The sequence below is a fragment of the Carassius gibelio genome, chromosome B8 (genome assembly GCF_023724105.1).
Source record: "Carassius gibelio isolate Cgi1373 ecotype wild population from Czech Republic chromosome B8, carGib1.2-hapl.c, whole genome shotgun sequence".
Lineage (NCBI taxonomy): Eukaryota > Metazoa > Chordata > Actinopteri > Cypriniformes > Cyprinidae > Carassius > Carassius gibelio.
The window spans coordinates 13,901,549-13,923,078 of record NC_068403.1 but is presented as its reverse complement, the minus strand read 5'-3'; the positions used below and the strand labels follow the sequence as shown (position 1 = coordinate 13,923,078).

At 37.7% G+C, this 21,530-nt stretch overlaps 2 protein-coding genes across 3 annotated transcripts; one reads left to right on the top strand and one right to left on the bottom strand.

Annotated features, from left to right (window-relative positions):
- The first annotated feature begins 324 nt into the window (after positions 1-324).
- Positions 325-2,536, top strand: taf10 (TAF10 RNA polymerase II, TATA box binding protein (TBP)-associated factor). Of its 2 annotated transcripts, none has more exons than XM_052563696.1 (5): positions 325-636; positions 783-940; positions 1,027-1,091; positions 1,979-2,093; positions 2,233-2,536. In XM_052563696.1, exons 1-5 carry the CDS (start codon positions 516-518, stop codon positions 2,320-2,322), a joined length of 549 nt encoding a protein of 182 aa, XP_052419656.1. In that variant the 5' UTR covers positions 325-515; the 3' UTR covers positions 2,323-2,536. The 2 variants fall into 2 exon arrangements, with proteins under 2 accessions (XP_052419656.1, XP_052419655.1); XM_052563695.1 differs by having other exon boundaries at positions 328-642.
- A 1,637-nt stretch (positions 2,537-4,173) lies between these two features.
- cacna1sb (calcium channel, voltage-dependent, L type, alpha 1S subunit, b) lies at positions 4,174-21,442 on the bottom strand. The gene is made up of 45 exons (XM_052563681.1): positions 20,996-21,442; positions 19,533-19,638; positions 17,989-18,128; positions 17,644-17,777; positions 17,237-17,389; positions 16,911-17,116; positions 16,533-16,636; positions 16,131-16,270; positions 15,921-16,008; positions 15,681-15,841; positions 15,269-15,494; positions 14,783-14,990; positions 14,585-14,705; positions 14,236-14,350; positions 13,614-13,707; positions 13,343-13,412; positions 12,837-12,969; positions 12,595-12,724; positions 12,465-12,524; positions 12,274-12,380; positions 11,792-11,879; positions 11,492-11,599; positions 11,364-11,416; positions 11,112-11,258; positions 10,809-11,010; positions 10,403-10,561; positions 9,956-10,066; positions 9,784-9,867; positions 9,255-9,302; positions 8,872-8,898; positions 8,638-8,763; positions 8,392-8,457; positions 8,193-8,284; positions 7,928-8,087; positions 7,698-7,825; positions 7,492-7,588; positions 7,142-7,244; positions 6,967-7,068; positions 6,746-6,873; positions 6,534-6,656; positions 6,219-6,442; positions 5,748-5,824; positions 4,939-5,024; positions 4,760-4,846; positions 4,174-4,667 (listed from the first exon to the last, which is right to left on the bottom strand). The coding sequence occupies exons 1-45, from the start codon at positions 21,196-21,198 to the stop codon at positions 4,437-4,439; spliced, it is 5,556 nt and encodes a 1,851-aa protein (XP_052419641.1). The 5' UTR covers positions 21,199-21,442; the 3' UTR covers positions 4,174-4,436.
- Between the last annotated feature and the right edge of the window lie 88 nt (positions 21,443-21,530).

The following is a 21,530-nucleotide window of genomic DNA, read 5'->3' as shown; positions in this document are numbered from 1 at the left end:
GAGAAAATGTGACCTTGCACACGAGTCACGATTAAAACACTCCGTTTATTATTATTTTTTAAAATTACTTTCAAAGTTATGATGTCAAGTGTCCAACCAAGTAAAAATATCATCACTAGATGGAGCTGTTTGCAAGCCCTCATCTGATTCTGTAGCCGCGTGAAATGTTTTTCTCATCTAAATTACAAAATGTAACTTGCATTAATAAAATGTATTACAAGATTTGCGGCGGATATGTGTGTAAAACAAAGCACGCTTTGATATATTCACGGAAACGCAATCGATCCCGGAACTATTGTTGCAGCTCCTCCGGACTTTCGTCATGGTTTGCGCGCGGAAGTGTTAGTCACGTGACATATCAAGCGTAAATATTTTTCTCCTCACGGCGAATGATCGTCGACCTCGCTGTTTTACCTTTATAAATGAATATCGACTTAACTTTTCCCTAGTTTAAACGGCGTAGATTTTGTCTCGTATCCACAATTTACTGGAATATTCCATCTAAACAGGACAAAATGAACGTGGATCTTCCGCAGACTGGAGCAGCAGCCGCCTCCAGCACATCCACATCGAGCAGCAACTGCGTCCCGAGCAGCGCCTCCACAAACGCCAGCAGCATCCCCGCGCTCAGCAGCGGTAATGGTGGGTGTCTTTTTTGATAGCTTAAACGCGCACAGAGTAGCTTTTCCCTTTTAGCCTTTAGCTAACTTGCTTAAGTCTTGGTTTGTATAAAGACGGAGAGTAGTGTATTTGTAAGGTCTGTCGTACTTTTCCCTTCGCAGTTCCGACCTCGGCAGCAATGACGACTCCATCATCCGACTCCAGCGTGTCAAACGGGGTGTATGTGCCCACGGGCATCGCTAACGGAGACGTGAAGCCCGTCATCTCAAGCACACCGCTGGCTGACTTCCTGATGCAGCTGGAGGATTACACTCCTACTGTCAGTCCACATATGATTGCAGTAATACACTATATTCTTGGAGTCTTGGAGTCTTGTAGCCATGTTAACAACTCTCTGTTTTTCAGATCCCAGACGCAGTCACCGGATATTACCTCAACCGAGCTGGATTTGAAGCATCAGATCCAAGAATGTGAGTTGGGATGATGTACTCTGATATGTAACATGTTAGGCTCTCTAACAAAACATTCAAAAGCTGAAATAAAATGTAAATATATATTTGATCAAATTAAATAAAAAGTTTAAGAAACTGAAACATGTTGCTTTGGCAACTAACTGGAATAAATATACAGGTGAAGTGCTGGAATTACTAAATTAAAATGGAAATAAAGCTTGATAAAAAAAATGGCAAAAACACAAGAAAATTATTAAAACATAAAGTTAATAAATACAAAAATAATATATATTTAAGAGTTATTACAGTGGTGGTCAAAATTATTATTAGTATTTTCAGCAGCTAAAAAATAGTTTTAAGTCAGTTATTTCTATATTTTGCTGTAGTGTGTCTGGAAATATCAGTTTACATTTCCAAAAATTCATTTTGCCATTAATTGTAATAATCCTACAAACTATAATAATAATCTCATTAGTATTTTCTTTATCAATTAATTACTATCAGCTAAATAAAATGAACATTCGGTGTGACCATCCTTTGTGTTTAAAGCAGTTTTTGCCCTCGGTGCACTTGTGCATAGTTTTTCAGGGAGCTTTGCAGGTAGCTTTCTTGAAGAATATTGGAGACGTTTCCAGAGTCAGATTGCTTTTAAATGTTTCACCATTTATCAGCTGGAAAAAAATAAATTGCTTTAGAAATTATACCAGTGACCATTGCCGTGTCCTTTATTATACAGAAGTAAATGATTTTTAAAACATGATATGTATTGTGTCATGAAGTGTATTGCACTTTTGCTAATATTAAAACACAAAAATATCTAGTGTTAAAACTTTATCATTTACTCATCAGAGTTTATAAAATGCTGATTATGAATCTTCCTTGACATCTTTATCCTGTGTTATCAGAATCCGTCTCATATCATTGGCGTCTCAGAAGTTCATCTCAGATATTGCAAACGATGCACTACAGCATTGCAAAATGAAGGGCACAGCCTCTGGAAGCTCCCGAAACAAGACCAAGGTTTGTGTTTAAAACTGTGATAAGTACAGTAACATATTCTACAATAAATCTATAGAATGAATATTTAATCTGCAAGCCATCATTTGTGGAAGTGTTATAAAAAATCTCTCATTCACACTGCTCTCATCGCACCTCCCAGGACAAGAAGTACACGCTGACGATGGAAGATCTGACACCAGCCATGGCAGAGTATGGCATAAATGTAAAGAAACCCCATTACTTTATTTGAGGGGAAGTGCTTCATTGAAATGGACTGCTGGAAATGCACTGTTTGTCCCATCAGAGCTTTGAAGACATTATCCTTCAGCGTGGGAACCATCAGCTCACTGGCCCTCTGCTTTATGCATTTTCTTTAAGTGTGTTCGATTAAGTTTGATTACACCACTTGACTTTAATTGATGTCAGTAAAAATCCTGTATAAATAAATTCATTGTAATTACGCATCTTGTTACTGAAGCCTAGTGGGATCAATTGATTTAACCACTGTAAAGCTTTTACAGTTCTGACGTCAGTTCATACACTGTCTGAACCTCTCATCTCCGCTTTATGGATTTAGTTTCACGCCATAAGAGGCTTGAGCTGTAATGTGTTGCAGTATTAATAGTACCTAGAGCTACTCTCAAGTTTCCCTCTCTACAGTGTAGTACAGCTGCACTGGCCATAAAACGCTCATCACACTATCTGTCTACAGTAAACATGAAATTAATAATAATATTTCAATACTAGCCTTTGCTTTGTGCTATTTGTAGTTGCACTTCATCTGTATGTGCTCACAGGCATAATGCAGATGTAAAGCTAGAGTGACGGGCCAGTTATATTAATATTAAAGCTAGTATTCGTTCAAATTCAAATGCAATTATTACTGTGCTCTTATTTGAAAAACAGTGATTATTTTGTAAGTGTTAACATTAAATGATTTCATCAAATGAGTGCATATTTTCCAGATTATTTCTACAACACAATATAAATCTAAATGGCAACCTTTCCCTACTTCCCAAGAAAAAATGTTTATGCTTATTTCATGTTTATTCAATTGCACTTTTAACAAATGTTCATTTGCAAGACACACAGGCTGAGGTGGAAAGTGAAAACGTGTGTAAATGCAAATCCATTAAACGTTTGTACTTTGAAGTGAAATATAAAAATGTGCTAAACAGAAATTACAAATCAGACAACGGAAAATACAGCTTTAAGACGTCAATCTGTGGCATCGGTCCACACATTCTTTTAAGTTCAGCTATACTTTAAAAAGGTGCAACCTTGCAATAGTCAGTGAGCAAAATGATTTCATTTGATTTCATTTCAGCTGCTACACTGAGAAGATTCAAATACTGAAAAACTTATTTTAGTCAATTATTTGCATTGTATTTTTGATGTGCATGCTTCACATATAAATGTCTACATCCAATGTCCCTAGAAAATTTCTCTAGCCCAAAAACCCCTTTTCTAAGAAAAAGTTGTCAATGGTGGGTAGTGTACGAAAAAAAAAATATATAAAACAGGGACCCATTTTAAATCCGGCCTGTATACTGATCCCATTGCCACTTTCCTATATCTCAAAGATACTATATGACAAATATACAAGCCATTAATTCAAACAATAATAATAATAATATATATATATATATATATATATATATAATCCTTAATCATTTACATATTCAAGAAATTGGGGGAAGTTTTCTCCATATACCAGCCAATGACTGACATTTAATTGAGGAAGATTCTTTTAAAGAATGTAAAGGCTCATGTGAAACATAAATATGTACTTCAATTTGCAGATAAAAACATTTCATTAAGCCTTTATCAGACCTTATAAGCCCTTCTTGCATCATTTGTAAGTCACTTTGGATAAAAGCATTTGCTAAGTGAGTAAATGCAAAAACACAAATTAAGTTCTTTGCATATTGTACTTGTCCTTTCAGTCACAAGTATGCAAACCCTTTTCAAAAAAACTTTAAACCACAGGTACACGTGGGTAGACAGACCTAAGAAAAGACTTGCCGTTGTGGTTCTATGTCCACAGATTACAAGGTGTCAGACATTTGTCTGTGTTATGTAACTAACTCAACTGTAAATGTTCACAGAACAGAGTGTGAGCAGTTTTATTGAGGATGATTGTAAATTCAGTCACCAAAAAAACAAATCACCAGGCCTCATTAAAACAGCAGTAACATGTTCTCTTTTTATATGTTATTTCTCTTGCCATCATTGAAAAAAGTACCTTTTAAAACAACCAGTGCACTACCTGTTTCATAAACTGAAGTAAGTGATTTTGAACAACGACAGAAGATTCAGGCTGATGACATCTCATGAATTTGCTGAATGTCTCTCAATATGTTTCTACACGGCACTAGTGCTCTCCTTGGGTTTGGATGACATGGTGTCTGGTGGAACTGGGATGGGACGGCGTTTACGTTTTGTTACCTTGCCGCTCTGCCCATTTACAATACCCTGAGCCATGCCCTCCATATCCTTCATGCCAATATTAATGGCTTCTGCCAGCTCCTTCCTAGTCACTGATACAAACTGTGGGTCCTCAGCCAAGGAGTCTAGACCACCGTCTCTCAGTGCCTGAGGATTCATGGACAGTATGGTGTAATAGTCGTTCCTGAGAAGGTATGGAGCAAATGTTAAGTGTGTGAGATGTGTCCAGGTGTATTTACCTGCTGAATGAGTTTGTTGGTGGCTGGTGAAGCTTCTGTTGCTGCTGTCTGGTTCTTGGATGGCCCATATGATGGGTCATAGGGGAACTGAGAGAGTCAGACATACATGGAGGAGTCAGAGGAATATCAAGTAGTCAATGTACTGTGATTAGCACAAGAAATGTGACACCTGTCCACACCTGTGTGATATTGGTCCTCACAGTGAAATCTGACAGCCGTCTGTTATCAACACTTGAGGCCCCACCCACATATGAACTTGAGTCTCCTATTGGTTGCACAGAAAATAATGTCATTTATACAATAAAGTGTGTCGATTTCTGTCATATCAACTGAATTTCTTCATGGTATGATTATTATAAATGGCTTGAAAGATTATAATCAGATTTTTGAATGCTTTTTAAAGAAGTATTTTTATGCTTATAGAGACTGCATTTATTTGATCAAAAATACAATATCGATATGGTGAAATATTAGTACAATTTGTAATGGCTATTTTCTAATTTAATAAATTTTCATATGTAATTAATTCAGCAATCATTGCATTTATCTGAAATAAAAATATTTTTTAACATTACAATGTCTTTACTGTCCCTTTTGATCAGTTTATTTCATCCATGCTGAATAAAAGTATTATTGTAACGTCTGACCCCAAACTTTTGAACAGTAATATATTTGGTGGCATTTCTTGTAGTGCTTTCAATAAAAATGAATTTAAAATGAATACAATTTCATTAAAAAGTTAAATAAATAAATATTTTCAATGTAATACTGTAAAACAAATGACTGCATGACAGTAATGAGTTGAGTATAAAACTGAATAAAATGCCTAATTGATATGAAAACAATATCACAGCGAAAAAATAGATACATCTTTTTAATATATATATATATATATATATATATATATATATATATAATTGTAATTAATTATAAATATATATTATTTATTTATTTATTTTTTCTTCAATTACCCACTTTTTTCACTTACTTATGTCCTCATACGAATAGTTTCTGGTTGCAGCAGCTGACAGTGACTCGTTTTCAAACGTAAACCTGGATGACATACTAAAAACAGCATTAAATGAGCATTGTGACCTTTACAGACACACGTTAAAGCAACGCTGTTATGTACATTTTGGCGCTCTAGTGGTTAATAAACAGAACTGCACGCATCCCGCGGAGGAACCTTCTAACCGGAGCTACTTCTCCAAGTTTATGTCTATTGCGATTCACACATGTATGTGTTACTCCGCAGCGGCGACGACCCGAACAGGCTACAATAGTCCAAAAATAATCACGTTTTATAAATGCACCGTAGGGATTTGGGATAAGACAAAAAGATAGTTTGATAGATGAATTTATAACGTACTCGCTCATTATATACACTTTGCAAATTTTGAACATAGAAAAAGTTTTATAGTGTAGCACTTTTCATTATACAGTATAGGCATCCACTCACTCTTCAACAAAGTTGGCATTGTTATTGGTGTTGGATGTTGTTGGCATGTTATCAGGGAAGAACTCAGTGTTTGGGAGGAAGACGGAGTCTGGAGGTGAGTCTATATCCTCCAGACGTGTCTCCACAAACTGCAGGGGCCTCTGGCTGGTCACCTGTGTGGAGAGGGGGCTGTTGGGCTCAGAGGAGAAGGGGTCTGTGTTGAGTCCAAACAGGCCTCCTGTCCGCTGCAAGGATAGAGACACAGAGACTATAAGTCTAAAAGGACATCGTTATCTACTTGTGTCTATATCCTTAAGGAGATGCTTCAGTGCAGACCCTGTAGATGCCCTCCTCTCCGGCCTCCAAGTCACGCTCCATCTCATCCTCAGCGATCAGGTCACCTGAGATGGCCCTGTGCAGCTCAGGTGCTGCTTCCTCCTCAATGCTGCGCAGACCTGCCTGCGAAGTCAGATGGAAGTCTTGTTAGTATTTTTCTTGAAACGTGTCCTTTTTATGATGTTTCTACAAGCATTTATTATAAAGAGCACCTTAATCTCATCAGCGTTCTTCTTGGTAGGCCTGTAACCGTAGTATTCCTCCTGCCGCTGCATAAACTTGCGGAAGTGTTCCTGAATCAGGAAGGTTGCGTAGAACTTTCCAACAGTGACTTCATCCTCTGCAGCCAATAAAATGACATCATAGTCAGCCATGGATTGTATTTAAAACTGTGTAAATTAAACAGAAATGATTTTTATCACAGCTGTCTCACCTCCAATGGGGGGAATGACCTGGTCCAATAACTTCATACTGGTCCTCTTCCAGATTGACTTAATGATGGCTCTCAGTTCCTCATTGGCCTGCTCAAAGTTTCCTAAAAGAAAAATGTCAATTATATACTATGCCGCTAAATAAACTGCATGTTAAGTTTAATCTCAATTACACACCTTCTGTTTTGATTTTCAAAGCGGTTCTGACCAGTGCGAAGAGTGTGGCGTTGAAGGTCACTGTGCCGTCACTGTTCAGCGGCATGTTCATGGAAATCAGTCGCTGAGGTGGAAGTTCACAAATACAGATTTGAAATACTGAAATACACAACTGATCAAAAGTTTGGGGTCAGAACTTTTTTAATTAATGCTTGGATGCACTGAATTGATCTAAATTAAATCTTATTGTTTACAGTGTTATTGATAATAATGTTTGTATATATATATATATATTTTAATATATATTAAAAACTATTTCCAACCCCAAATTTCTGAACAGAACCAAAAAAAAAAAATCTAAATTTTCTTACCTTACACGCTGAGCGGTGTGGACAGAATTTACCAAAACCCAACGGTGGCTGAATCCTCCGCAGGAGAGTTACTACATCCAGATGTTTGATTCGTCCCCTTTATAAGGACAGAAGACAGGCTACATTATTATGTCTTAAGGAAAGTGATAAAATGAACATCAGGATCAGATGACACTGGCATTGGAGCCTTGTGTGCTTTAACTCACGTTGCTTCAGGGTCATACTCTGCCCAGATCTTCTTGAACTCATCCAGGTGATGGGGGCCGAGGATTGACCAATCGCGAGTGAGGTAATCAAAATTGTCCATAATGACAGCTACAAACAAATTAATAATCTACAGGAAGATATAGATTTAGTTTCTAAAACAAACAGCAAAATGTTGGATTCTGTATTCTGAGCTGATTACCATGTGTAAACTACAGGAGGATCTGCTTACCAGAAATGCACACAGCATGTAAAAGCTGAGGAAGTAGAAGACCGCGATGCTGGAGCCGCAGGTATACTCCTCTCCAGGGCCGTAGTCTGATTTGGCATCACAGAGCTTCCCATACATAGAGGCAAGCATGACTTTAGGCCACTGCTCTCCAGTGGCAACACTGTGAACCCACACATTCATCAGTCACCTGGTTATTAGACTAAATAGAACAGAGTTGAGTGGCATTTATTTAAGAACAATTTCTCTCAGTACACTGCTGACTCACCGGAACAATAACAATACAGCTTGAGGGAAAGTTTGGAAATTATTGTTGCGGTTAATCTCTGTACCATCGACCAGAGCAATTTTACCAAACATCTATAAACAGAAGGAGAATGAGAGAGGACGAAAGAATTTAAGAAACATTTATAAAAAGAAAGAGAGAAACTTTAGGAAATTTAAACAACTGAAGGAGTGAAGCTCGCCTGCATCCCTATCACAGCATAGATGAAGAAGAGCATGACAATGAGAAGAGCCACATGAGGCAGCGCCTGAAACAGGAAACACATCATCATAGATTGTGAGATACATTCAGTTAAAGGTAAAGCACTTTTCATTAGAAATAATACGATCAAATTATAAAATAAATAAATACATTATTATGATCATTATTTTATTAACTTGATAGAATTATTAATTATTTATTTTCATTTTCTTTTGTGTTGTCTGACCTGGAAGGACTTAATAAAGGTCCACAGAAGGTTCCTGATGCCCTCTGAGCGATTGAGCAGTTTAATGAGACGCAGCACACGGAACAGCCGGAAGAACGTGATGGAAACTCGGACATTTTCTGCCTCCTATAAACCAGTTCAATTATGAGACAAATATTTAGTTCCAGCTGTAAATATTAAACTTGATTTTTTTTATGTGTTTAAAAATAAAACAAACCAGCATAATGTACTTACAGCTATTGCCTGCATTGGATTCACTTCCTGAAAAAAGAATAGACTCTTTTCACTTGTTTCCATCAGTCACGCAATATAATACAATATAATATAATAGTGTATAATATCATATAAAGCAAAAGTGCATAGCTACAACATAATCTGGTGTCATGCATGTTTGCATATTACATGAAGAATAAGGAATAATTAATTCAAACCAGTTAGGCAAGCACAGTGAGATGAAGCAATAAATAAATAAAAAAATCTTTTTTTTAATCAGTCGGAATCTGCTGATTGAGCCATGAAGGCATTATTATTAATGGCTGTCTAACAAATTCAGTTCTCCGTTTAGTAGGAGGTAATGTGAGCAGTGGGTGTCCCATGCAGCGCAGAGTGATATTTACCGCACAACCTTGTAGACACCACAGTCCTCCACCGGCCTCCAGCGCAGCCTGAGAACAGAAAGACGGATGATGGTTGAGAGATGACTTCAGAGAAACGCCAATGCATCTTGCGAATAAGAGACAAACGTCAACATATCAAAACTCTGAACCAGACTTCCAAAACAAGTGGTTATATAGACAATAAAAAGTGCATCAAATCACTCTTGGAGATGTGGAGCGGTGTGTATTAATCAGCTGTAAGAGATGGAAAGAGTGTGAAATGAATCATGAAAACGAGCCTACATGGCCACTGATGAGTGAAGTTGAATGAGAACAATACTAAGCTGGAGCTGATGAAATCTGTACCTCCTGTGCACTAATGCTGATATTGACTGCTTGCTGTGGTCTGTGCTTCATGTATCGCTAAATACGGGTTTAAAATACAAGCCATTGTTGGTCGCCATTTGAAATGCTTTTGCAGACATTAACACATCATATAAATCACTCAGACGATATTTTGAAGTAAGTTTGGAGTTATTGTCATACTCACATCAACCTCACTGAGGACCACGTCAACAATACTACCGATCACGATGATGAAATCAAACACATTCCAAGGGTCTCCAAAGTAACCCTGTGTCATGACACACACAAAATACCAAAAATGTCATAAAATAGAGCAAATCTTCTTACACAGTTTCATACAGAGGAAGCAGGAGTACCTTTGCTTTGAATGCAATGAGTTTGACGATCATCTCGCCAGTGAACAGGACCGTGAAGATGAGGTTGAGAGTGTCCGAGAGTTTGGTTATATGATCGGACTGGTTGCAGTGCTGTACCACAGAGAGAAGAGAGTCAGCACATTAACAAGGCAGCCATTTCGAAATTGTTTTATGAACTATCATACAGACTGAATATTGTTCTGACAAAATGGGATTAAGTTTTACTTTATTGGCTTGAAAACAATTCCTATTTTAATACACTTTAAAATGTTTTTTAATGTCATTATCAATGACTCAACCACCTCTTTTGATCAATTTAATGCATCCTTGCTGTATAAAAGTATTGATTTCTTTAAAGAAATCTCACTGAACCAAACTTTTGAACAGTATCATCAGTATATCAGTATATCATCAGCTGTTAATAAATGTAACTATTTAACTGCTTACCTGAATTCCAAGACACAGTGTGTTGAGCATGATGAGAAAGAACATTAAGTACTCAAAATAGCAAGAAGTCACAAAGTACCACACACGGTACTGGTGCGGGTTCTTTGGGATGTAGCACTTGAGGGGCCGTGCTTTCAGTGCATACTGCACACACTGACGCTGGTGAGGGGTGAGATGGAAAGAGAAGATGATTATAAAATGATAGCACAGTAAGCCCAGTTGCATTACCTTCACAAACCTGATAGATACTGTATATACAGTAAAAGTGGAGTTAAACCAGGTATGTGAAATGCAGATGCACAGTATACTGTAAATAGGATATTTTGCTTGTAATTTGTCATTCAGTGCACACACAAATTCCTGGATCATATCCCATGTGAAGAACGTAAAAGATCCCACTGGTTACCTGGTTCTTGTCTAGCTCACAGTTCTTGTATTCCTGCTCTCCTTGCTTTTGGAAAGTGACGATGACGAAGCCCACAAAGATGTTCATCATGAAGAAAGCAATGATGATGATGTAGATAATAAAGAAAATGGAGATGCCCACTCGGTTATTGTGCAAAGGGCCTGTGTCTACTGCATTCGAGTCTATAGCTTTATACAGGATCCTGTCGAAGATGAGTGAAGGATGGTTTGGTGTGAAACATGTTCTTGACTGATGGAACAACGTTAGATGGACATAGGAGTAGATTTATTTTCACACACTCACTCTGGCCAGCCCTCAAATGTGGAGATGGTGAAGAGAGCCAGCATGCCGTTCAGGACATTGTCAAAGTTGAAATCACTGTTGACCCACATGCGCTGATGGACCTCCATGTCATGAAGAGAGTTTTGCACATGCTTTAAAAATGTTCCCCTTAGAAAAACCAAATGCAAAACAATGTTTTAGATACATTATCTGCCACAACAGGAGGAGGAAAAGGCACAACATTCAAAGAAATGTGGCAAAAAAAATACTCACTGACACTCCTCTGCTGTATTTTGAAGGGGGTCCGTACAATAGTACAATTTGCCCTAATTAAAGGTAATGCGTTTAGCATTCAGTCACAAAACACAGGGTTTTATAGCACAATATGGTGGTTGCCTCACCTTGAAGAGCTGCACTCCTATGCAGGCGAACATGAAGTCCAAGAGCATGGTGACCAGGACAATATTACCAATGGTCTTTATGGCCACAAACATACACTGGACCACATGCTGGAGATGGAAAATCGGTTAATATTTAGAATATTTGATTATATTTAGTGCCTAATATGTACCATGCTTTGAAGATTGGCCCTAAACCAACCAACCAATGACTATCGATATTTAAATATACAGATAAACGCTCACCACATCACAAATCAAAGCAGTTTTTTAGTTAAGATGTTGTCGAAAATGCATACACACCTTTAACCCTTTGGCTCTGTTGATGGCCCTTAGCGGTCTTAGTACCCTCAACACCCTGAGAATCTTCACCACTGAGATAGTACTCGACCTGCAATACAATAATGCAATTCAATTATTGGCCTTCACTGTATTTTAATTAAAACTTACAAAAAACATTCAGATGTGTTTCTTTTACTACACACTATCAAATGAAGTCAGTTGTAATCTGCATGTGTTTGATTCATTTAAAAGAAATGGCTCCACACACATGGTGTTCGTGCATATTGAAAAATGTGCAAAATTGCTGCTGGTGGTCATCAGTGAAATAATGCATTGTGCGTGAAAAGTTAACTGATATTTTTTTTTTTTATTTGGTTGTCTTTGTAATTTATATTCAAGTTAGAATATTCCTTGTTTAAGACAAAAATATCCTTGTCAAAGCAATAAAAGGATGGGTAATGTATACTAAAAACTGCAACAACATCAAATATTACTGAACTTACTCCATGCCCATGGACAAGAGGGAAACACCCACAACAATGAGATCCAAAATGTTGAAGGAGTTTCTGCAGAAAGAGCCAGTATGCAGGAACGCTCCATAAACCGTCATCTAAAAAAAAACAGGTGCTGAATTAAATGTCAGCCAAACCACAAATCTGAAAGTAACAAGTAATCAAGTTGACAAGCACATTACCTTTAGCACAATTTCAATGGTGAAGACAGTCGTAAAAACAATATCAGCATAAGCCAGGACCTGTGAAATGAATAAATGAATGTTTATGAACAGATAGTTCAGTTAACGCAATAATCAAAGTTTTTGGTACCTTGTTTCGGAATGAACGGGGGTCGATGGGGTCTTCAGCAGCCAGGGAGATACTGCTGAGGAGGATGAAGAGGAGGATGATGTTGGTGAAGGTCGTGTGGTTGATGATCCTGTGGCAAAGCTTCCGGAACCTTTCGACAAACAGCGATAGTAAAACCATCTTTGAGCCATTTGTTTGGAAAAATTAATCTCTAGTTCTAAATTTAGTTTTAACGGTCTATAAATCAGGCCATAAAGCCTCACTTGTTCTGTGGGCCAAAGATGAAAAAGGAGCTTGCTTCAGGCATGGGCACCACTGTCTCCTTCAGCTGTAGGTCAGCCATGGGTCTGGGTCTGGGGCTGATCGGGATCTCTGGTTCCTCTTCCTCGTCATCACCTGAGGAGGAGAGAGAGATTATAGCATGATCTACTCAAAAGCATTGCGCTTATTTGTGATCTACTTCTGTGAAATAAGATTTATTTGGATTAGCATTGATCATAAAGCCATTTCTGCTGTGATGCAGCGAACTGAATTTTGCACAGCTCGAAAATCAAATGAAAATAGCCAGGCTTGTGGTTTGAAATGTGCTCCATAAATGAGCTTGAAGGCTTGGAGCCAATAATACATTTAACTTTTAATAGATCAGCTATCTTTAAACTTCATCCATTACATGTTTAGAGACGCACTGTGAGGTCTGTGCCAGCATTTTCTGAAGTGCAGAGCCCTCAAAGGATATATAAAGTCTTGTGTTAGACTCTTTCAGTCTTACCTGGAAAGTCTGCAGGAGGGAAGGGGTCTTTCACTTCATTAACATTTGATTCAAACTCATCTATCTTGAGCTAGAGACAAAACATGAAACTTGTTTAGGCATTTACACTTTTGTTTATTTAGCAGACAATAAGAGCCTAAAACTTGATGTGGCTGATTGAAAACCTGATGTAGTGTATCATCCTAATAGACTAGACAGAAAGCCAACTAGTAAAATATTGCAGTATGTTTATATAGAATAAGCACAGAGAGCTCTTTTGTATCAGATGTACCTTTGCTGTGGTGGGCATTCCCTCGGCTTTTGACCTGGACTCCATTAGTCTCTTAGCCATCAGGGCCTTCTCCTCCTCACTTTTCTCTGGCAATCTTATTTGAAAACAAAAAACAAAATGTTGTTTAGTTATATATAGATATGCAAATACATTCAAAAGTTTGGGCTTAGTCAAATTTTCTTATGTTTAAAAAAAAAAAGTCTCTTATGCTCACCACGTCTGAATTTATTTGATCAAAAATAAAGTAAAAACAGTAACATTGTGGAATATGATTACAACTTAAAATAACTGTTTCTATTTTAATATTTTAAAATGTAATTGTGCTTTTGACAGCAAAGCTGAATTGTCAGCAACCATTATTCTAGACTTCAGTGTCACAAGATTCTTTAAAAATAATTATAATATGTTAATTTGATACTCCAGAAACATTTCTTCTTATTATCAATGTCAAAAACAATTGTGCTGCATAATTTCTTTTCTCTTTCTTTTCTTTTATTTGCAACATTTTTCAGAACTCTATGAAGAATAGTTCCAAACAACAGAATTTATTTGAAAAAGAAACATTTGCTACATAATAATTATGACTTTTGATCAGTCAAGTGTTCATTAATTGTTCTTTCACCTCATGAGTTTCCTTCTGGCTTTCTCCTCCTCTTTCTCTTTCTGTGCTGCTGTCAGACTCTCAGCCTCGGCTAGATTGTCTACAGCGATGGCCAGGAACACATTCAAGAGAACGACTATTTAACAGCTTGCTAAGGAAAGGTCCAAACGAACTTATCACAACAATACAACATTACTGGTTGTGAAATACTTTGCTCTTAGCAGCAGAAACAACAGCAAATGTTTATTTTATATTGAGTGCTTTGCTATATTCTTTAAAACACACTAAATTCTCATTAATCATCTGCATGCAGTTCTGACAAATTCATAACATGGACATGAAAACAATGACATATGCTTCAAAAGGATACAGTTTCCACAGACATACAGAATTATGAAGTAAATGCTGACAAGAATTCCTGGGGACTGAGGTCCACCATGAGCCATGATTCCATTATACATAATGGAGTCCCACTCCTCTCCAGTTAGCACCTGAAAACAAAGCCCAGCCTCACGTAAACAGCTTCTGTAATCAGAGCACAATATCACTAAAACTGCAGTTGAAGAACCTGGAAAACACTGATGAGGGCCTGTGGGAAGTTGTCAAAGTTGCTGCGCTGAATCACTCTGTCAGGGAAGTTGAATTTCCCACCAAACACCTGCATACCCAGCAGAGCAAAGATGACAATGAAGAGGAAGAGGAGCAGGAGCAGGGAGGCGATGGATTTGACTGAGTTGAGTAAGGATGCCACTAAGTTATTAAGTGATGTCCAGTACCTAAAGACCAATGAGAGGAAATAACAGTCTCGGGGAAGGAAAGATGTATTTTGTGTATGAGAGCTCAAAATAAAATAAAATTAATAAACAAATGTTATATTTCACAGTGTCAAATCCTGGGTTAAATCCAAAGATAATAGGTAAAGTATATGTACTAATAAGGTACTTTTCTCATTACTTCGGAGTTAAAGTTCTTGTGAATTGTTGCAGGAAAATAAGGAAGTTAAGACAAATTATTATTATTTGTAATAACTTCCAGTTTTAATATATGAACATACCTTGTGAGCTTGAACAAGCGCAGGAGTCGTATGCATCTCATCACGGAGATCCCCAGTGGTGTCATGATGTTTGACACGACCAAGAAGATCTCCAGTAATCCAATCGTGACCACAAAACAGTCAAATCGGTTAAAGATGGACATGAAGTAGGCTCTCAGACCAAATGCATACATCTTCATAACCATCTCAATCGTGAAACAGGCGAGTAGAAGTACATTGGCAGTGTCTGCAAACAGGACCACAACTCATCAAGATCTTACTTGGTTCACCAAAATAAATATATCATACAATCACTAGAATTACTGAATGATTCCATTTGAAAGATTCCTTACAACAACTTTTAAATACTAAATAGGAGTTGGGAATTTTGTATTGCTTAATGTAGTGTAATGTATTGCTTAATGGAGCAGACCTTGAAAACGTGTTAACCCCTCCGTCTGGTTATGATGCTCCATCGCAATGACCAGGGTGTTGAGTAACACAACAAGGAGAACCCACCAGTTGAAGAATTTAGATTTCACCCAAACATGACACTTTCTCCGTAAAACAATGTTCCAGCGGCGTGCGAGACGGCTGCGGATTACACAGTAAATGAAGAATCAGTCTTTGGTTAAATCAGGATGCATATTTTTGCTCTTGATTGCACACTCACTAGAAATAGATCACCCTGTTGATGATCCCCTCCCTCTGGTATAAATTGTCTGTCTCTGAATCAGTGTCCTTTCTAAGAAGAAGAAGTGCTGGAGAGTAAATCAAAGTAGTGAGAAACTTTAAAGATGCAGTGTGTGTGCTTTTTTCTGACATAAGGTAGATAGATTGAGAGAATAACATAACACATATATAAAAAGGACTGTAATATTACTCTCAGAATCTCCATCCATCACTTCAGCATGAGTGATCCATTCCATGTATCCTTCCAGATCCTCATCCATTTGTTGTCGCTCTCGTAGCTGTTGCCACTCTCCGCGTGACCGTGACTTCTCCCTTTCCTTAGAAAACTCCCTACAGAGAGGAAAAACTCATCTCAGTTGGGCCACTTAACCATGTAGCTGAAATGGCTTCCTGGTCATGTGATATTCTTGTATTTTTATGTCTCTCAAGTAGTTTAGATTAAAAAGATCTGTTTCCCACAAACAATTTTAGTAGACTCATTCAGTCAGATTGTATTTGAATGGAATAATAATAAAGATTTCCAAACTTGTTAACCAGACTTTAAGCAGTTAGTATTAAAACCTTTTATTAAATACACAGCTAGAGCTCATACCCGCTCAGTACTCCAAGGACGAGGTTGAGGATGAAGAAGGAGCCCACAAGTATCAGAGTCAGGAAGAAGATCCAGGGCCAGTCATTCCCCATGGCATCATTAATCTAAAAGATAAAATCATCACTAGATTTGAAAAAAACATTACATTTGGATTAACGAATGGTCATTCAGTGCATTATTTGTGGAAATTTTTAGTAGTTGTAGGTGGCCAAAAGTGGCTTTGTTTATGAATAAGAAAGTTAAATATACAGCGTCCCATCAGTTCTTTTTTAACTTTAGCATAGAGAAGTTTCATTACTGTCTGTTAATATAAATGTTTGTCTGCGTCCTCTCCATAAGAGAGTAAAGAGGAGGATTGTCATGCCCATAAGTAATTACCCAGTAGAGAACATCAGTCCAGCTCTCCGTTGTGATACACTGAAAGACTGTGAGCATGGCAAAGCCAAAGTTGTCAAAATGGGTGATGCCAAAGTTGGGACCAGGCCAACCTGCCCGACATTCAGTGCCATTGATGGTGCAGCGGCGCCCGTGTCCAGCCTGAGCACAGGGCGAGGGCTTCTCATTCTCCCTGATGGCAATGATATCTGAAGCAGAGGATGATTTGTCAATTTGCTATCATTAAAACAAGGTTTCTTTTACATATCCAAAACTAGTTTTCAATTATGAGACTTCCTTTATATGTTTGAAGATCTAAAAACACTCACTAGTGCCCTGGTAGTAACATGTCTTGTGCATTTTACACTTAAACAGCTCCAAACCCATAATGGCATAAATGGTGACCATGAAGAAGACCAGCAATGCAATGTGGAAGAGGGGCAACATGGACTTCAGAATAGAGCTCATTACCACCTGGAGGCCTGGATGACAACAAATTACACCAGCTTTTTTAACATTCGACAAGACATGATTATATTGTAATCTTACAAGACAGCTAAGCAAAGCATGTTCATAAGGACATTTGTGTACATATTTAATCTGTTTTCACTCAGCACTGGCTCGTTCTGTGATATTAAGCATATTGTAGGAGAACACTTAATAAGTAATTATGATATTATCTTCAGAGTATATTAATGGTCTATGTTGCCCTACTTGTGGTGCTCAAAGGTCTTACTGGGAACTCCGGACACGAGCCGCAGTGGTCGCAAGACTCGAAACGCTCTTAGAGCCTTCATATCAAACCCTCCTCCTTTCTCTTTGGGAACTCCTGCTATTGAGTTGATGGTGTCCACGACAAGTGTGAAGAGCCTGCAGAGGTCATTTAAAAGGACTATTGTTTAAGAAATGTTAAACAATACATTTTAAAATGTCTGCTATTATTGTATTATTAATACCTCAAACTAAAATTAATACCCCAAGAATCTATGGTTGAAATGAGTTCAGGACAGTTTTGGGGAAACATTTCAGGGGACAACTGTGTTTCATTTATGGCTTCTGGACATTCTAAATGTCATCTTACCCCATGAACACGATGACAAAGTCTAATATGTTCCAACAATTTCGTAAATAGGCCCCTTCATGGAACAAAAGCCCGTATGCTACTATCTTTAGGAAGCACTCCAGAGTGAAAATGACCAGGAAGATGTACTCCAGACTCTCCTGCAAGGAAACAAAGAATATAGGAGGGATTAATGGGGTGTTAAACATGATACAATCATAATACAATCATGATACAATCATAATACAATCATGATACAATCACAATTCTGACGTGTTTTTTTTCCACAATTGTGAGAACTGCAAAAAAAAATAAAAAATAAAAAAATAATAATAATAATTTTTTCTTCTTCAAGTTTTGTCACTTTCAATACACTTTCAGCTGCATTGCATGGACCATTTGTAAAAAAAAAAAAACTCCTTCCGCAAAGTGCCACTGAAACCTGAACCTTAACTGTCATCAATATGCAGTTAGGATCGAATCGAATTATGAAATGTTTACACAGCACATCTCATTCTCTCTCAGCCTCTCATTCTACACGGACAGGTCATATCAACCTAATTCGGACTAATGTCTACTGAGATCCACTCTCAGCTCCCATTTAATGGCTTAGTGAGGAATAGACCGAATAGAATGTCATTGTAACCCAGGGGAGTAAATAAGTGAGTGGGGCTCAGATATGTGCAATCTGAAATGTAATAACACTGTTTTCTGAGAAAGGAGAACATGACTGTCCACACTAGAGGAAAGAGTGTGTGACCTACATACCATCAAATCTAGAGTCATTAAATAAGCTTGTGTAAAGAGGATTTATCAGTATTTTATGTGTTTATTTACAGCAGATGAAACAAAAAATGTTACTCATAGGAAAAGAGCAGAACTGCAAAGGTCTGTGTCCACATGGGGTAACTGATCTCATCAGCATGCAATAAGTGGACCCTCAATGTGGGACAAACATGATAATAGAATCTTAGTTCAATTGTCATCATATGCGTCATGAAAATCCCCTTCTGAGATTTGAGTGTATTTATAAATGCCACACTTGTACCTTTTGGACATGCACATCTCAAATCATAGACTAAATATAAAACTCATCACACAAAACACCACCTACTAACATGGTATATTTTTAGTTTGTAAAACATGTTCTAAATTGCATTCTATATACGAACCTATAATTTGATCTAACTTGTACTTTTAAGAGCTAATGCAAATCACAAATTTGTCCTGTGCAATGGCCAACAGGGTGAGAACTTTAGCACATATGTATCAGTTTCAAAACATCTATGCCCCCCTTATAACCCAAGGGCAAAAAAGCTGAGTAGGTAAAAATCTGAACAAACCTTTATCTTGGACATGTTTCAGTATCTCAGATTCTCTGGCAAAAAGACACAACTATCCCTTTACTCCAGTTCACCTGTGCCATAATATTCTTTACTACTTTCAGTAGCAAATATTTTCAAAGTTATCTGATGAACTACTTCAAATTACCTGCAATCAGAACTTTTTCATTTAACATACTGTACATGTTCTCCTATGTTACTCGTAGTTTAGGGACTTCTCACCAATGTTAAGTTGGTGTTGTTGGTGTCCTCTTCAGGCATGGGCAGAAACACGGCCAGAGCTATACAGTTAGCGAAGATAGTTAATAGGATAATGATTTCAAAGGGTCTGATGGAGTCTGCTCAGGAAAACAGTGAGTAGACATGGCAAAAACAACCACTGGATAATGGAGGTAATCATTTTTCACATTCAAGTTGAGAGTGGATATGAGTATGGACTGCATCAATCTGATTTAACCAAAAATGAACAGTCCCCAAAGCCAAATACATGTAAAACTGGCTTTGGTGATTAAATGAAAGAGAGAGACTTGGGTATTTATTTGGTCAGTAGATAAATTAGAATCACTGACACACAAACCATCAAGTAAAGGTGGTTTTACCTCAGAGTAAACATTTACTAAGACAGAATATATGATAAATATATGATTTCATGTCCAAAAAGACATAATATTTATAAATTAGTGCAGTTTCATAGTCTTCAACTAACTGTAACTATCTGTGAATTTCTGCCACTAGGGGGTGGGATCAGAATTTCCCTGCCAGCTCAGCATCATGTCCACTAGTGATCCCACGCAACAGCTGTGCACAACCAGAATATCATTAAACTGTATACTGTAAATACATCTATGAAAAAAAAAAAAAAAAGGACTCCAAACTGACATCTCCTAATTACCACTGCACGAGCTAAAACACTTCTACTTGAAAAAATCAATTCACATTTATATTTGTATGCATCTTGGTTAATGAACTAATCAGCAACTGAAAGTTTCACCTCATAAAGCAAATGTTTACTGTATATGTCAGTTTTGTCTCCAAGGGTGGTCTCAAAGATGAAGTTAAGAAGCCATTTCCGACTTTTTTGATTAACAACACAGTCGATTTTTGTTCTTGCTGTGAATTTAGGACCTTATATTTATGAAAGAGTCTTACAAATATCTTGATGTGTATTTGCATATACAAAATTTTCAATCTAAACCTTTTGAAACCAAAATGATAGAAACTGTAAATAGGGTCAATTAACACTAGTTTAAAGTCTTATTAATAGTGTATTTGCTGTCTGGCTGTAAATAGGCTGGGGTTCATCCTTATCATCTATGTAAAGACCTGATCTAACTGTTTCCTACTGACCGTGGTGAGGCTGAGACACAGATTTCAGCACCTTTAGACACAGTAAACCTGGGGATTATGAAAAACAACGGTGTCTGTTTTTATTTTCTCCACCTCACATTTGAAGAGATCTATAATGGAGTAAATATCTCAGTCTGGTTTTGCTAAACATAAGACGCTGAGTAAGACAGATCAGAGTTATGGTTGCATGCTTTTTCTGGCATGCAAGCTAAACTGGCTCTCTGGGGGATGGATGCCTTTCTAAAACACAACCATCTCAACTATGATTCAGACTAAACAAACATCAAACCACAGTCCAAAAGAATGGAAACCAAAATGGATTTAAGTTTGAAGGATACTTCCATTCCACAATGTTCATGCAGGTCTTCCGGAAAGGGTTTTTGAGCGTGAAGAAGAACAAGGAACGTGGCGGTCGAGGGTTTCCTCCTGTGGCCTGTAGTTTCTTGAGTTTCTCCCTTTGCTTTCTCTTCAGTTCTTCTTCATTCATGATGAATGAGGCCAAAGCTGCCACCCCACCACCAGCACCACCGCCCGCCTCCATTTTAAATCTTTAAAAAGTAGCCTTTCAATTCATTAACAAACAAAAAAAAATTTATATAAATAAATTCCTAGTTTAGCAAATCCTTGGTCTTCTTACGTCCAGGTCAGATCTTTAGTATGGTCCTAAGCTTCATCCACCATCTCGCCCTCTCTGAGAAGGCACAGTGTACCTTCTTGGTCCTGGCCCTTGCTGCAAACCTACACCAGACAAAGAGGCATTAGAGGGGTAGGGCGCATTTAGGCGCAGCTGGTCCCTTCTGAGGGATATATATAGACGGGAAGTCAGTGTCCATTCTTGGGGGTGCGGAGGCAGGTGGAGGAGGGGATGGGTGG